The 17994-nt window shown below is 39.7% G+C and overlaps 1 protein-coding gene across 1 annotated transcript in view; it reads left to right on the forward strand.

Annotated features, from left to right (window-relative positions):
• Positions 1–17994, forward strand: part of atp2b3b (ATPase plasma membrane Ca2+ transporting 3b) — a 46281-nt gene that overhangs the window by 3376 nt on the left and 24911 nt on the right. Inside the window, exons 2-7 of the mRNA XM_068328363.1 lie at positions 9507–9704; positions 12075–12332; positions 13072–13197; positions 13798–13923; positions 16527–16568; positions 16663–16827. Coding sequence (XP_068184464.1) covers positions 9507–9704; positions 12075–12332; positions 13072–13197; positions 13798–13923; positions 16527–16568; positions 16663–16827 — 915 coding nt within the window. The remainder of the gene's footprint in view (positions 1–9506; positions 9705–12074; positions 12333–13071; positions 13198–13797; positions 13924–16526; positions 16569–16662; positions 16828–17994) is intronic.

Below are 17994 nucleotides of genomic sequence, written 5' to 3' on the forward strand. Positions count from 1 at the left end.
GATAGATGGATAGATAGATGTATACTGTACTTTATTAATCCCGGAGGAAATTGCACCATATTGCACAATACATCCACCAATAGCACACATGGAATTTACAGTCTCCTGCTGGTATAGGATCAGTCAGAAGAAAGCAGCTTGTGTGCAGGGTTGAGCAACTTCCAATGTTTTTCATAGGCATCTGCTAGCTTTAGGGTCCATCAGATGACATCTCTCAATGCTAGCTAACAGTGGAGTGACCGACTCCTTAACAGGTTGCAAATTGGGTATGTTAGGTGACACCTCAATGGTGTTGATACTAGAGTTGGTGGATGGCCAACAGGAAGGACACAATGTGTCTGTGGGAGTAAAGGAAAGGTTTTCAGGAATGTCATTAATTCCAAAAATATTCAACTGCTCCTAGAAGCAGCATGGTCCTCTCAGACTCAACATTGAGACAATGGATCAAATATTGATCTTATGAGGAGCGAAGGGGTGTTTCCCTTGACAAAGTTTGTAAGCTTTCATTAATGCACACCGAGCTGCTTGAGAAGTTGGTGCACTGTGCCAGCTCCATTAGGAACTTGAATCCAATCCTTTAGCTGCTATTTGGCAATGTCAGTGCACTAACTGACAACATGATACGCACTGCCAAAGTTGCTCTTTGTGAACTTCAGAAGAAATTGGCTTCAGCAACTTCCAGGACAGTGATTATCTTCTTTAAGACAAACTGATGGGCTTGACCGAATTTACCATGAAATAATTAGGCTTAGGGTCATATTTACACTATAGGGGTTTCTGGAGTTTAGACAGATATCATTTTAAAGCTTAGCTTCACTTAGCTTTAAATGCTCAGCAAGTTGATGGTTTTTTTGTACTTTGAGTATTGTGCCAGTAGATGGCAGCCTGTTGTTGGGAAGTCAGCAACCCCAGTAATTTGGAACTCAAGACTAGTTGATTTGGAGCCTTGATACGTTTGTGCAGACACAGTATGGTGTATTGGACGGTTAGGTGACAGCTTGCTATTTTCGAATGATTGTGGACCTGCATGTGTGCTTGTTCTACTATACTTATGTTCTTTGTAGTAGGCAGGGAGAGTAGCTGATAAGGCAATGCAGATGGGTGAGGTAGGGAGAGAGGTGGGATAGATTTACAGTCAAACCTCGGTTTTCGAACGCTTCTGTTCTCGACCAAATCGGTTTTCGACCAGAAATTCCGAGAATTTTACGTCTCTGAACTCGACCAAAATTCGGCTCTCGACCAAACCGAAAGAAGCTGAGCGTACCTGAACGTGACTCAATCGGGAGCCGAGCGAACTCGAATGCCCAGGATGCTTCCTCCATAGCGCATTCTGGTTCAAAGTTCGATATCTTTGATTAAAATAAAACACAGTGTCTATTTCTACCCCTTTTTATTTATTGGAAAACAGTATACAGTGCAGTTTATGGTGTAAAATAGTAAAAAAAAAAAATAGAAAAAGTTGTTCTTTAGACTTGGAATGGATTAAAATTATTTACATTAATTATAATGGGAAAAATAGTTTCAGATTTCGAACAACTCGCTTTTCGCACAGCCTTCTGGAACGGATTATGTTTGAAAACAGAGGGTTGACTGTACCATGAGCAAAGACTGCAGGGTGCCATTCTTGCAGCAGTAAAGATTGGTATACAGACACCTTAGAGGCACAACAGTGTCGGTTGATGATGGGTCTCGCACTGAAAATTGCACTCTATTAATTTCTTCATAGGGGTAAGAGCATGGTAGAAGATCATGCCAATCCTCAACTTCCTCTGGGGCTTCTTCAATAGGCTCTCTCTTCAAAGTGCTGACTTGTGCGGGCTTAAAGGTACTACAGTTATGATTGAATCATTGACTTAACTCGTTTTTGCTGTGATTGGCCAACCTCACTTAGCTCTTCAAACTTACTTCGTACCTTGTTATCTTCCTTTGTGACTGACTGGAGGACTTGTCATGAATGGCATAGCTCAGTCGCTCTCTTAAATACTCTGTTTTCCTGATGTATGTGAGAATCAAGACACATCAATCACCCTTGACATCATGACCACCTATCATGCAGATCGCCCCTTTTCTGCCAAAATTTGACCAGATCTGTTGATTATTCAACGGTAACTCCTCCACTAGACCTCTGAAGATGTGCTGTGGAATCTTGCACCCAGGCATTATTAGTACAGTAATCCTCATTACTCACAGGTAATGTATTCCAGGACAACCCCCAAAAAACGAAAATCTGCGATATAACAACCAAATATTTATTTTATTATTTACATATAATTTAGAGTTTAGGAACCTTCCCCATACTTACATTAAACCAGCAGCAATGGTTTCACAAAGAAAAAATGCCATTTCACAATGCAAAAGTAAACTTGCAGGACGAACCGTGAGTCTCGGAATGCAGTACATACACGGATGCTGTCAGCCGATAGCATGCGCGTATGGTATCACTTGACTACAGCTCATGGGAGACAGTTGCTCCTAGCCTCTTGCTCTCTCTTGTCCTCGATGATATGAAACTTACATCTCATCGAGGACAGTATATAATATATATATAATTTTTGAAATCTGCGATGCAGCTAAGCCGTGCATCGCGAAGCCCGTATAAGCGACGGGGAATACTTTAGATCTTTTAAGCTGTGATTTCTAGCCTCAAAAGATCTTGTTTGTTGAGCACAGATTTTTTTTTGTATACTTATCACATTTATTATTTTAATGGATTGGATTGAGATCTGGGGCATTTGGTGGTTAATCAACATCTGAAATTCATTGTGTTCCTTAAACCAGTCCTGAACCCTTTTTGCTTCGTGGTAAAGCAGTTATCATGTTAGCTTTAACTGCCCATGACCCTGTTGCCGGTTAACCAGTTTTTCTTCCTTTTGGTTTATGCTAACCACTGCAGACCGGGCTCTTCTCACAAGAGCAGCAGTTTGGAAGATGCTCTGACTCACTTGTCTGGCCATCACAGTGTGGCCATTATCAAACTTCCTCAAATTGTTATGCTTTCCCATTTTTCTGTGTCTTTCATATCAGCATTGAGGACAAAATGTTATTTTACTACCTAATATATCCCACCCTCCAGCCACGATAAAGGGATAATCAACTGTATCCACTTCACTCATCAGTGGTCATAATGTTACAGAGGCGAGGTGAGGATTGTGCATGTCTTCCTTTAGAAATCATGTTCACCCAAAGCCATTTGGTTTGCATGACGTGCCATTACCAAGGAATTGAGTCAGTCCTTTTGCTCATACATTTACAGTTGCACAGATCAAAGGTGTCAGGAATGGCATACATTGTTAGCTTGGTTAGCTTGAATTCTCCGTTAGATGGCCACCCTGACAGAGATGCTGGAACTTCATTAGTAGTGGTCTTGAAGGTAGGCTGCTTCATCAGTGATTTTAATGATGCCATTTCATACTGAGGTTAACATTGCCTTGATGAGTGGTTTTTAATTGGGAACAAAATATTTTGGGTTTTAATTCTCGAAACTCAATTTATTAGAGAAGAGCTCAGGTAAAATATTTCTACTCTATCAGATGTGCAATAGCTCACTCCCAATTGTGTTTTTTTTTATCTTTTACATTTTATATTGACCAAAGAGGTTTCTTTTTTTTATTTTTATTATTTCATCTAGTCTTGCTGTTGTTTAACTTACAGATAATAGAAAAAAAAACCTCACAGAATTCAATGAAATACTTCAGACAAGTGAGTTCTGGAATGGTGAGGAAGTGATTAGATTTTGAAGTGGTCCAAAGCATGGATCCAGGAGTTTTCTTGTATCCTAGTTAGATGCATATGCATCTGGGTATCCTCCAAGTTTGTAACAAAATAATTTGCTATATCCTTAAGCATTTTTGTCTTTATCTTGCAATAGCAACACCTGAAAAGGTAACAGGAAATGCTTGACAGTGCAACTGTGAAAATAACAACAACAAAGGGCCAAACATAGAGAGAACAAGTTCAATTAATTAGGCCAAAATACAGGATTTACAATGAATACTAAGGCTTTCTGTGTCTTTAATGTGCATGCATCCTTGCGCATACTTATATGTTATAACAGCGGTGCAGTGCAACCCTACACCCACTCCTCCAACTACTTTGTAACCTAGCAACACAATAGCAGAGAGAAGTTGGATGATAAAGTCAACAAGAGAAATAAAGATGACTGATAGATGGTGAAGAACAAAGGGCATAAATGGAGGAGGACTCATTTGTGTGTTTAAAGTTTGGGGGTGGGGGTTGTTTGTTTAAAGTTTGGGGGTGGGGGGTTGGGGGCACTACACAAAAAAGTCTGTAAGTGCAATAGCACTTGCACTGATCATGTAACATTATCAAACTGTATTTCAGTGCAGGAGTTTTAAGGTGGGTCTTAAAGTACTAGTTCCATGCTGGTAAAAATGCTACAGTGCTATAAGTGTTCACTCAAGATCATACCCTCAAAGCATCTTTCTAGTGCAAGCTAATGGCAAAGCCGTAATTAAAGTCATGGTAAAATGGTTGTGAGTGATTCGCACCATAATGTCACACTGCCCCCACACAAGAGCATCAGTGGGTCTCTTTCTGATCGCGGGTTAATAAAATTACAAACTAGGGTTCAGTTTGCTTGCTAGTTATGTCTTTGTCAAATAAATACATTTCCTGGATGCTGCAATTTGCTAAACAGCTTTGTCCGCTTACTAAAATTTGCTAATGATAGGAATTGAAGATTAGACGGGTTAGTGTTATTATCCACATCTATGGAGAGCTGAGGATCACAACCAAAATTTTCCATTTAACTCCTGATAACTTTAAAAAAAATTTTGCATCTCTGGTTTCAAGTCTGTCCAACAAACACTTTACTCCTTAACTCTTTAAATGACACTTACATTTGAAGCACGTGCAAAAGTCTTGCCAGGCAGAATTTTGGGTTACTTATCCTCCTGGCCACAGGGCAGAAAGTTGTTTAGAAAGGTTATATAACAAACACTTACATGACATAGGTTTTGAAGATATTCTGGATGTACAGTTTAGTGTTTGAACTACATTTATTTTTCTGGTAATACTGTTTTCATGTGTTCATGAGCATTCATTTGTGACCCAAAGTCATGCCAGTCAGAATTGTTTAAATTAAATTACAATATGTGTGAGTTCTCTCCCAGTTCTCCGGCTTCCTCCCACCTGCAACCACGCAGCGTAGGTGAATTGGTCAACACCAAATTGTACATAGGTGTAAATGTGTGTGTGTGTGTGTGTGTGTGTGTGTGTGTGTGTGTGCGCGCGCGTGCGCAAGGGTTTAATTGTCAGCGACGACGTTTGTGATTGTTTCACACGGTTATGAGTCCTTGATTGGTAGATTGATTTACTGACTGACTGACTGACTGACTGACTGACTGACTGACTGACTGACTGACTGACTGACTGACTGACTGAGCTACATCTATTCATGTTAACAACATACCAATTAGAGAAAGTAATGTGGAAAAACACAACATAAAGTTGCGGAACTTGTTACCAGACAGATGCTTGTGTGGCTTAATTCACACAAATCCAGGTTCTGGCTGAACCAGGTCAGCTGTTTCACTCATGTTTTCACCAATGAAGGCCTCAGGTAAGACCTCTGAGTGAAGTGACTGCCAATGTCCAAAGTTCAACGTTACACTTGTGTAAAAAGTAGAAAATAAATGTCAGTCAGCTCCATCATGAGACAAGGTTTGCACCCCTCCACCTCCCAATCAGCAGAATCTTTCAAATGCTGTTCACCCCTCTTTCTGTTTTAGAGATGAACTGGCTGTTGGAAATGGAGTCATTATGAAAGGTCGCAAAACCTTAATTTCTGAGTCATTACAGTCTCTGCATTATTATGCACCGAATACATCCTGATGCAGAAGCTACCAAACACAGAGCTGGGGGTAAAGTTTTCTGACTCACAATGACCAATGATGTGAACAAGGAGATACTTTACAGACTTTTGTTTATGCAAAAAACATCAGCAGAAAGAACCCCAAACTTATACAGCAGCCCTTTTTTGCTGTCCAATCTATTTAAGCATTTTCTGCTAATCCCTGATATTAATTCCATCTCTTTATTTTGTCAAACTGTGACTTCTACACAGGAGTCAAACTTCTGAAAACTGTATCCCATGGGGCATTAGATTACGTTTCAATCATTTCATCAAACATCACATCACATATTCAGCAGGCTAATACCAACATACACAGATTAGTCGGGTAAACACTAGGTGAGTTCCAGGCCTGCATTAGTCAGTCGTAGCAACAACTCTGACTGGCGTAACCAGCAGCACTCGGTGCTTGTGGGCTTTTATACAGGCTGGTATGAGGTCGACCTGCTTCATGATGCTACATCAGCAACAATTATCACATCACAGAACCCAAAGGACACTTTTCCGTTCATGGTGCACTACACAGCCTCTTATCAGATGATGGCTCCCTGTATTCTGGTTCATTCCTCTCAGGAACATCCAACGATGGCAGTGTCATCCAACAGCGTTTGGTGTGTAGAGCAACGAGTCTTAAAAATTCACATGAAAAGGATGGTGGCAGTATAATTTGTGATTTCACGGACAAGCAGAAGTTGCTTGTAACGTACAAAGATACAGTATGTTGTGCAGTATGTATTCTCGGCTTAACCACAGCCATGTTAACTTCCAGTATTTACTGCATTGCTGACCTGACTGATGTAGATCAAACGGTTAGATTTCTGTTGCAGACTCAGAGGAATAAGATTCTTGGTCATGCCAGTATCTTTGATGACTAAATGTGTTGGACTGTTTACATCCTGCAAAACAGGTGTCATGTCCAGTCCTTTGAGGAGGTACATGTACACTCACAGGTGACCGTGCATGATACAGAGCTTAGCATTCACGACAGGGAAAGGTGTGATGCTTCAGATAGGTGGGAACGGATTTAGTGCCTTCATCCAAATCCTTCCCCCAAGCGAGGGAACACTGGCTGCTTTTAGGGGACGTTGAAACCTCATTTTAGATGTTTGTTGACTACATTTCAACCCTAACCCTTACTCAGCCTCTCCTGGGTATCCCTGGACAGGATACTGAAGCCCAGTTTTCTCCCAGTGGCTGTTCTACTGGTGTGTGAGTGATGGGGTGAATGCTTACCGCTACTGATGATCAGGGGATGTCTTCATGGTGCAAATGATGCCACTGTACATCTGTGTGAATGGGTGAAGGCTGGCTTTAGTTGACTGCTCACCTGGACCTAAAGATCAAAACTGAGTGTTTCCCTAAACACCTGACACCTGACTGTTTGAGGAATTCATGTTGATCTTATCTAGTCCTGAATAAACATCTCTATGCCTGTGTACACCTTTGTCAGAAGGTGTATGTGCTAATACTTTTATCATAGATGTGACAGTGAGGATTTCATCCTATAGAGAGCATAATTTACTATAATATTATATATATCTGATATGTTTTTGGCATTGACAAACTTTACTATATGGGGGAGGGGCCTAGGGGAGTTAATAGAAATCAGTATTTACTGATTTCTGTTTTTAGGTGAGGGGTTGTTGTAGTTTAGGGCTTCTTCAATGTGTGTGTGTGTGTGTGTGTGTGTGTGTGTGTGTGTGTGTGTGTGTGTGTGTGTGTGTGTGTGTGTGTGTGTGTGTGTGTGTGTGTGTGTGTGTGTGTGTGTGTGTGTGTGTGTGATATGTATAGTGAACCCATCTCACACTTTTTACACTGCACTGACTCTAAACGTACCTCGATGGTATCGTCTCATGTGATGGGAAACACCCAAGAGAATGTAGACATCGATGGAGAAAGATATTGTCCACCTAGGATGAAAGAGTGGGGGCTTGACATGTGGACGAGGACCGTGAGTGGAAGTCAAACCCATGCTTCCGTGAGATCTCTGTACACCACTGTGATGTCTTTACCCCAACACCTTTAGAAATTAAATTAAAATTGGCCTGCTCAAACTTGTGACTGACGGTTTTGAAATGACAGCTCAAATGTTGTCTGATCTTGGTTCTTGGACCTTTGACAGTCCAACAAAAGCTGCTGCCGCTGCTTATTATGAGTTGACTAAAACTTGATAATCATGCATTGAGAAAAAAAAAAGATAAAAGGAGAAATATTATTTTCATATTTTACAAAAACTGCTACGTAAATAGAAAACAGTATGGAAAAACTTTGAGGTACACTTACCATCTGTAATCTGATGCACAGCAGAGAAGGGGTTAAACCATTACACAATGGACTATCTCTCTCTCTCTCTCTCTCTCACACACACACACACACACACGCACGCACGCACGCACGCACGCACGCACACACACACACACACACACACACACACACACACACACACACACACACACACACACACACACACACACACACACACACACACACACACAGATATGGTAACTCCAGCACTGCAGTATGAAACTTTCTTTGCTATCCACCTTAAAGAGGCAGAAAGGACAATAAAGTGAAACACTGAGAAAAACAGAGTGAGAAAAAGAATGAGTGCGTCTGTGTGGTGGGGGGAGTGAAGGGTGAGTAGGGAACGTAGACCAGCTTGCCGCATTGTCAAGGACACATCAAGGGGAGATTGAGGGAGGGAGAAAAAGGAGAGCCAGTGAGGCTTTGAGAGAGGATGAAGAGGTTGGGGAGAATAGAGGGATGGATAGATGGATGGATGAAAGAGGGAAGGGTGGAGCAACGGGGAAAGAACGGCATTTTCTATGAGTACTCAGCATAAGGTCACCTGTTTCTGCTGTCTGCCTGTCTCTCTCTAATCATCATAGAGGCCCATTCTTCTGTAGCTACATAGGACTCTTTGCAGGAAGTACACTGGATCCAGGGTTTCTACGAGCCTTCATAACCTGAGGGAGGGATGCAGAGAGTCACTGATTACAACCATCCACAATCTATCCTCCTCAGCCAATCAAAAAAAAAAACCCCACTCTGCTCTAAACCTAGTACTGTACATTGATAGAATGACATCACCTGTTGCTGGGCAGAAACCTGTTGGAGACAGACAACCGTGATTCTGATATTCTGATCACCATGGAAACAGAATCACTTGGGGTTGAGGTTTAAAGGGAGAGAAGGGAAAGGATGGGCACGACAAAAAAAAAGAGTTTTGGCAAAGCAAAGTTTACAGCTACAATTTAAAAGGATGCTGTGTTTGAAGCTGTTTTCCTGGATGAATGGTCAATTGTGACTTTTTTGGGGGATTATTATTTTTATTATTTTGACACGTATGCAGCAGTTGGTCTTGTCACTGTATTTTCTACCGATAACATGCTTAATGTAAAACAACTACAAATGAAAATCCATCTTCATTTTCATTGATGACAATAACATGTGCGTTGGAAATCATTACAGATTAACAAAATAGTTTAAATAACTCCTCAAACTTTTTTAAAAAAGTATTAATGGGATTTGATTTTAATTTCTTTTTTTTTTAACTGACAAAAATTTGTTTGGATCTCAGCCTTTCTGCCCTTCACTCGTCTTTTTTCATCTGCGTTGTGTTTCTATTTTCCAGGTCTCAGTGGGGACCCAACAGACCTGGAGCGTCGGTGCCAGACATTTGGTCAAAACCTCATCCCTCCAAAGAAGCCTAAGACGTTCCTGGAGCTTGTTTGGGAGGCCCTACAGGACGTCACACTCATCATCTTAGAGGCTGCCGCCATCATCTCGCTGGGCCTCTCTTTCTACCAGCCTCCTGGAAAGGAAAGTGAATGTAAGGACACAAGCAACTGGAGTGGTCAACAATCTCATTAACTAACTAACTAATTAACTAACTAACTAACCAACCAACCAACCAACCAACCAACCAACCAACCAACTAAGCATTTTGAAAAGAATTAATATACCTTCCTGACTTTGGTGGTACTTTGGGTGTAGCATAGGCCAGGGATGTTCCCATTGACATATAGAGTGGACACGAGTCACAAGAGGAGATATACAAATTATTTTTCATGTTCACAACGAAGATTCAAATCTTTCTTGGCTCAAGGGAGCAGCAGATATAAACAGTGAACGAGGGGGAGGCAGGAGCAGCAACAAAACACCAAATCAAAGAAAACGTGGTATTTTCTACCAATTTCACAAAAACATGTTTTTCAGCCGAAAAAAAAAAAGAATGCTAATGTCTCCACACAACCGTGCAGGAAGGTGCTGCATGGCTGGATTTTATGGGATTTCAGTCAACGCTCACACCAACACACACAGTACTAAATCTCTTATGAATGACAAAGCAGAGGAGGTAGACAAAGTCCTAAGCTCCATCAGAGCTGTCTACAAAAGATTTCTGTTTCTCCTATGCCCTGTCCAGTTTGTAACAACACAGTTCTGTTTTGTTTCTACAATGGTCCATGCTGCCTGCTGAAAAGATATTAATGTAAAGTTGGAAATACGAGTAAAACCTGTCTAAGAAAACCACTGAAAGGACTGAAGAAATGTAGCCGCATTGGACAGGTGGTTTTCTTAAAGAGAAAGAATAATGGTTTCCACATAAAGGACTAGAGTTTAATGGATAAACTCCATTAAAAGTCAAGAAAAACCATCAGCAGAGTTGTTTGGTTTGCTGTTTTCTCAATGGTCAGTTCTTTCTCTGTTTGTTACTTGGGGTGCTGTTTTTGTAGCTGTCAGAGTATCGTCTCCATGTCTTGACAAAGTAAATGACTGAACATTACCTGGAAAAGTCCCTCTTTATGCCACTTGCTTTAAACTGTTGACTGTTCAATGCTGGGTGAGAAAACTGCCTATCCGCAGTCATTATAGCAAGTGATTGACCGCCTGTGTTCGCCAACCATCCTAGCCAGGGTCGGATTGGCAATGAGAGCAGTGGGTTGTTTTAGTTGATAGACCAGGTTTGTATTTAAAACGCAATAGCCACTGGGCTTCAGTATCTTTCTCAAGGACACTTCCATATATGTAGACTGCAGAGGCTGGGGATCAATCTACAGACCTTTCAATCAGTGAATAGTTGCTGATTAAGCACAATTTAAAAAGCAACATGACCAACAGAAAGTCAAAAAATAAGAAAATAAGATGGAAAATAAGATGGATTATGTAGTAATGCAGATTCACATGGCAGATGACAGATTTCATTGGTGTATTCTTGATTCCTGGGAAATAATGGAAATCCGATTGAGTGGGTGATTGATTGATTTGAAGACTTACAGTAAGTAAGACTACTGGCCTTGCGTGTGTCCAGGTCCCTCACTCTATCCTGCTGTAAAGCTAACCCTAACCCTAGCCCAAATCCTAACTCTAAGGCTAACAATGACCATACCTTAACCCTAACCCTACAGCTGACTCTAACCCTAAAGCTAACCCTAAACCCTAGCCCAAACCCTAACGCTAACAATGACCCTAAACTTAACCCTAACCCTCACAGCTAACCCTAACCCTATCCCCGAACCAAACCCTAAGACTAACATTAACCCTAAAACTAACCCTAACCCTAAAGCTAATAATGACCCTAACCCTAACACTGACCCTAAAGCTAATGCTATAACCCCTAGCCCTAATCCTAGCCCTAACCCTAAAGCTTACTCTAAAGTTAAAAATGACCCTAACCCTACCACTAACCCTAAAGCTAAGAATGACCCTAACACTAACCCTAACTCTAAAGCTAACTCTAACACTTACATTCATCAGCATTGGGATATATAATAAACCTACAAAAACTAGTAATATCATAAACCAGCTGTCACCATAGGTAGGTTAACTACATCTTATCAATTTCTTAAATCGGGTTAGGCTCCAGCCCCTCGAGACCCTGCACAGAATAAGTGTTTATGGAAAATGCAGTGATGAATCACTTGAATCAAGTTGTCCACCAGGACTATGTATACCTGTCTTTTAAGTAGAATGGGACATTAAAACCAGTTTATTTCATGTTTGACCAAAACGTCAAGAGTGGTTAATAGACTAAATAGAACCCCCTCGGCCTTGTGTCAGATTGTGTGACATTTATTTAACTATAGGGCGTTGAACATGCTATAAATGTTCCTCTATTGACTATGTGCTTAAAAATATTTAATAAGGCCTCAGGCTCAATACATTTAACCATCCATCCCTCTGTTTCACTTATTCTCTTCAGCATGTGGAAACGTGTCAGGGGGTGCTGAGGATGAGGGCGAGGGTGACACCGGTTGGATCGAGGGTGCTGCCATCTTGCTGTCGGTTGTTTGCGTCGTCCTGGTTACGGCATTTAACGACTGGTCAAAAGAAAAGCAGTTCCGGGGTCTACAGAGTCGGATTGAGCAGGAGCAGAAGTTCACCGTTGTCCGGAAAGGAAACGTCATCCAGATTCCGGTAGCTGATATGGTAGTGGGGGATGTAGCCCAGGTCAAGTACGGTAAGAATCATATTACATTTGCTTGTTATGTAGAAAAAAAGAACAACTTACAAATATTTTCTTTCTTTTTTTATTCCTACCTTGATTTCTGTGTTAGAAGGTTTATAATGTAATGAGCAAACTTACTGCATGTCCTGAAAGAAACAGTTGCTCTGACTGACTTATCAGAATGACTGGGGGGAAAAAAAGAAACACTTGTGCTTCTCTCCACAAAGTAAAACATCTACTAGCATCTAAATTAACAATATATAATTTTTGTTTCTTGTACAAAATGAAAAAAACAACAAAAAACATAAACACGTGATTTAACTGACCACAACTTCTTGTATTAGGTGCTGCGTGAAACTGTAAACTTCAGAGATAAGGAGGTGGATTTCTTTCAAACGTTGGACAGGGCCATGATGGCATTTGTTTTCAGTCACTCTGCTAAACTAAGCCAATCACCTCCTAGCCGGTTCTAGCTTGCAGGATCTTGCTTTTGTTGTAAGAAAGATTCAAGATTACTGGATTTTAAAAGTGAGGACACCTCTTTGTTTTCCAAACCCCTGGATAAACCAGTTTCCCACAATGTTGTTGTTTGTGTAAAACATAGTTGTGTGTGTTACCTAATACGCCCACAAGACATACAATATATAAATGTCTCAGGTATTCACTCATCGACATGTCCCTGAAAAAAAAAAAAAAACGGAAATAAACTACGATGAAAATCCGATGCTGACCCCTGTACGTCCATGTTCAGGGGACCTGCTGCCTGCTGATGGTGTCTTAGTACAAGGAAACGACCTGAAGATCGATGAGAGCTCTCTTACAGGAGAGTCTGATCATGTACGCAAGTCTGTTGACAAGGACCCCATGCTCCTCTCAGGTTTGTCCTCACCTGTTTGTGTTTGTTGAACGGTCGGGCCCTGACTGTGAAAGGGTTGAGCAATTAGAGTTTGAATGAATAATTGTTTATTCTTCAAAAGTATGTCCATATAAGTCCACTTTAATTATTTTCACATTATTTCTGTCTTGGTTCAACACAAAACAATTCATAGCTGCTGTGTGAAGTAAGCTACAGCTAACTGTGCTAACTAAAGTGTAGTGTGGAAAGTAGTTTTTTTTTCATGTTGAGTTGTCGCTCCTAGATATACAGTCAATATAGTACCTGCCTGACTTTATGACCAGAAAAGATCCCTTTTTCCTGTTTTAAAAAAATAATTTAAATGCTATGAATTCAAACAAAAAACACTGATGGAGACTCAGAAACCTCAAGACAATAAAGTAGACAACCAGATTAACCTAGAATATGTTTCACCTAGTCACTCATTCATCCACTTCTAGAGGCATGTTTTAGATTTGCTCGTACTCCAGGCCTTACATTTGTTTTAACTGAGGTTTGTTTCTTTGCTTGACTTATTGGTGTTACTTTGTAAGTTTCGCTAATTGCCCAACTGAAACTAAAGCGATCTGTTTGGACATGCAGGTACCCATGTGATGGAGGGCTCTGGCAGAATGTTGGTGACAGCTGTAGGTGTCAATTCACAGACAGGCATCATCTTCACCCTCCTGGGTGCTGGAGAAATGGAAGAAGATGGGAAGGACAAAAAAGGTACTGAGGAATCAGAAAAGATACTGAAATTAAATATAATATATATATATATATATATATATATATATATATATATATATATATATATATATTGTACACTCATCATATACGTTTTTGATACCTGTATTTGCCGTATATCTCAGAAGCACAAGTGTTTTCATACAGTATTCAAACCTTAAGATTAACTAAACAGACAATAAAATAACCCTGGAGGGACAACTCTGTCATATCTGACGATAAATACTTCAAACTGCTCTCGAGTCTGTTGACGTATTCTTCAGCGTTCAGGTGCTTCACTCATAATGGACAAGCCAAAGCCTCTGCTTAAAGTGATTGTTAATATTTCTTGTTGAAGAATCAATACAGTGATTATGATCATATATCAAATGGAACCATGAAGTGACATTAAATGAACACAGAAAGAAACATGAAGATCTCAAAATGATACAAAGCAAAAAAAATAAAAATACAGGTAGTCCTCAACATATGAACATAATTGGTTCTCAGAGGTTGTTTGAACAATGGATTGTTTGTAAGTCATTGTTATTCAATGTCAATCTTTAATAATGGATTCTGATTCTAATTCTAATCACCATTTCAGGTCATGTAAATGTCGTTACTACTCTAAATACCAAAGTACTATTCCACAAGCTTTACCAGAAACAATAACAGGACATTAAAATAACACATAATGAAATAAAATACAAGTAAAGGTCATTTTGAGTTAAGTCTCTCTTGATTAAATGTCAATTTTTAAAAAAAAAAAAAAAGTACATGGAAAAATAGTGTCTGTCCACCACAAACCACAGTATGATACTGTTGCATATGTAGCATGTAGCTTACCATTAGAGTGAAGGAGGAGGAGGAGGAGGGAGGATTTATTGTGGGTCAGAGTTGTCAAATAATAAATGAAAAAATAATTCACAATAACAAAGACACATTTGCAGAGATGTTAAAAGAACACATACTTAAAAGTGAGCTCAAAACAAAATAAAAGACACAAAATGGCCCTAGAGAGGTCAAATTTATACAGCATCAAAGATTCAAAATGACTACAGAGACAAAAAAAACCAAACCAAAACACACACAACAAAACTCAAAATGATCATAGAGGTACAAAATGAGAAAGAAACAGAACATTAAAGCTGTGACCTACAAACGACACGGTTTTTAGTTTTCATCTATTGCCTCGTAATCTTTTCCGTGCAGATTTGTGTTTACATATATGTACAGTGTGTGTGTGTGTGTGTGTGTGTGTGTGTGTGTGTGTGTGTGTGTGTGTGTGTGTGTGTATGTGTGTGTGTGTGTGTGTGTGTGTGTGTGTGTGTGTGTGTGTGTGTGTAGGGTTAGCTGGTTGCCTAACTGATTCCAGATAAGAGCTTCAACAGGAAACACACCAGTTTAACCTCGTCCATAATTTAGCCCACATCCTCTCCGTCCTTCTCCCCAGTCTGTTTCACTTTTTCACGCTCGCTGTCTCATGTTTTTATTCCCCCTCTTTGCTAATCCGTCTTTCTTCATTTCCTCACCTCATCTTTTCTTTACCCCCATTACCCATGGCTTCTTTCACTTCCCTGACTTCCCTTTGTTCCTTCTTCCCTCCTTTAATCTGAGAGAGAGGTTGCAGATTGTATCAATTATTGAGAGAGCAGAGGAGAGGGAGGCAGTCAGAGAGAATCAGGGAAGTGTTGTTCCTTAACCCATGAAGCATTAGTGTGTGTGCTACAATTTGTATTGTAAGGATGACACAGTCTAAGCAGAGCGGAACAGCCTCATAAAAATACCCTTAAAGTAAATCTAATTACCATTGTATGGGAATGTATGCAAGATTGTTTACGTGTCTTCATGCATTTCCATGCAGAAATCAACACATTTAATTTATGCTGTATCGTTTCACTCCCGTACAGGAAATGCTGTATAACTCTGGTGCAGCTGTTTCCATAGGCTGGGTCTTTTAGTCATTTACTGGAACTAATGCATTATTTAGAAGAGTCCTACAAGTGCCATAACTTGTTAGTTTTGGCTCATGTAATATGTATACGACTGTTTATGTTCGATCATTGTGACGCAAAGGTTATGTTCAGTTCTTTTTTTTTTTCTTTCCGTATGATCGTCTATAAATATTCTACTGGTGTAGTCCTCTGTACCAATACATTTACCATCTGAGTTTTTTTGTTCTTTTCTTTTTGTTCTCTATTGTTTACCCCCTTTTTTTTATTTTACCAAATACCTCAAAACCCATCCTTCCTCATTTATTCCAAACAGAGGAAAGTACTCAGTTGCTCATCTCTACAGGTGCCAGTTACAGCACAGTCACCAATGGTATGTGAGCAAGGTGTCTTTCTGCCCTACTCCTTTCCTCAGCCAATGAATGGTCCCCAGTAGACATTGGAACAAAAGTGGCCGTTGACCTGTGCTGATGAAAACATCTGTCATGCTCTTTACCCAGTGTTTACCCCCATGTTTCTGTTTGTTTTAATTCTGAAATTGTACATTTGGAAGGCTGTCAGACTTGCACGTGTAAAAACTGCTCTTTCAGTTTGTCTTTCTAACCTCTTAACTTTAAATGTACCCCTGTCTGATCCAATCTCTATCGCTCTCAGGAAAGCAGCCTGATGGAGCTGTGGAGAACAATCAGAACAAAGGTAAAGTCTTGAGAAGCCTAATTCATCTGCAGGAGCAGTCATGAAGATGGTACACAATTTTTTTTTTTTTTTTTGGTGATTGTGTGTTTTTTAGCCAAGAAGCAGGATGGTGGTGTTGCCATGGAAATGCAACCCTTGAAGAGTGCAGAGGGAGGTGAGGTCGAGGACAGGGAGAAGAAGAAGACCAATGTCCCGAAGAAAGAGAAGAGCGTGTTGCAGGGCAAGCTCACCAAACTGGCTGTTCAAATTGGCAAAGCAGGCAAGAACCGTTCTACCGTCACAGGTTTCATGTGCTTTAGCGACCCCCTCCTGAACACAATAACAGGCATAATGCACAAACAATATTACTAACTGAATCAAACTTTGAGAGGTTTGATGTAAGGATTCATAGTTACAATTTTTCTTTATTATTACTCACTAATAAAGATAAATGAGATAACACATTACTGGTACGTAGGATCTAAGTTACTGAGGTGTAAGTCAAGCAGGACAGAACACAACAAAAAGGCTTCTGCAGGTCTTTCATGCTTATAAGCAGGGAGAAGTAATGACAATGACCTAAAACAGTGATGCTAAACCCCCGGGTGGTGGACTGGTAGCGGTCCATGGGTCAATCGGTATCGGGCCGCAGGATACAGAACTTCAGTTATTTCTGTTTTTGTTCAGAATTATCTGATTCTGAACAATGTTTTGTTTTGGAAAATTAGCCGATCCTCTCTTCCACATCTGTCTTTAACGCTTGTGAAGATGCTTGCCTCGGTCACATGACCACATTCTAAAAGGGGCCGCTCCGAATGCACTGAATAAATTAAGCTAGCAAAACCAACAAAAAGCAAACATTGGTTTGACATTACAAGGACGCTGCTAAAAACATTGGATTCACGTTTATTATTATATTTATTATTACATTATATTATATTATATTATATTATATTATATTATATTATATTATATTATATTATATTATATTATATTGTATTATATTATATTATATTATATTATATTATATTATATTATATTATATTATATTATATTTATTATATTACATAAATATAATATGTTTATTATTATATTTATTATTTATTATTAAATATAATATATTTAATATTATATTGAGAATTAAATAAGTTTTTATGCTGGTCGTATTGTTTTATTTTGTTGTATTTATCTGCCAAGCTTTAAAGGCGTGACCAATGAATGAAAATATTTCAAAAAAGTTTGGGGACCACTGACTTGAAACAGTTCTTAATGCAGTGTAACACCTGTCAACCAGGCAGCATCTTCAGGTGCTCCCTTGACTACCAAACCCAAAATGGTGTGCACCCCACCCCTGAATATGGAGTGTAAAGGGATGTTAACGAACTAAAGAAAGACATAAAGACAAAACGTCCTCGCTCATGGAACAACCGAGATTATCGCATCAACT

This window comes from Antennarius striatus, chromosome 2, assembly GCF_040054535.1.
Source record: "Antennarius striatus isolate MH-2024 chromosome 2, ASM4005453v1, whole genome shotgun sequence".
In the NCBI taxonomy this organism is placed as follows: Eukaryota; Metazoa; Chordata; class Actinopteri; order Lophiiformes; family Antennariidae; genus Antennarius; species Antennarius striatus.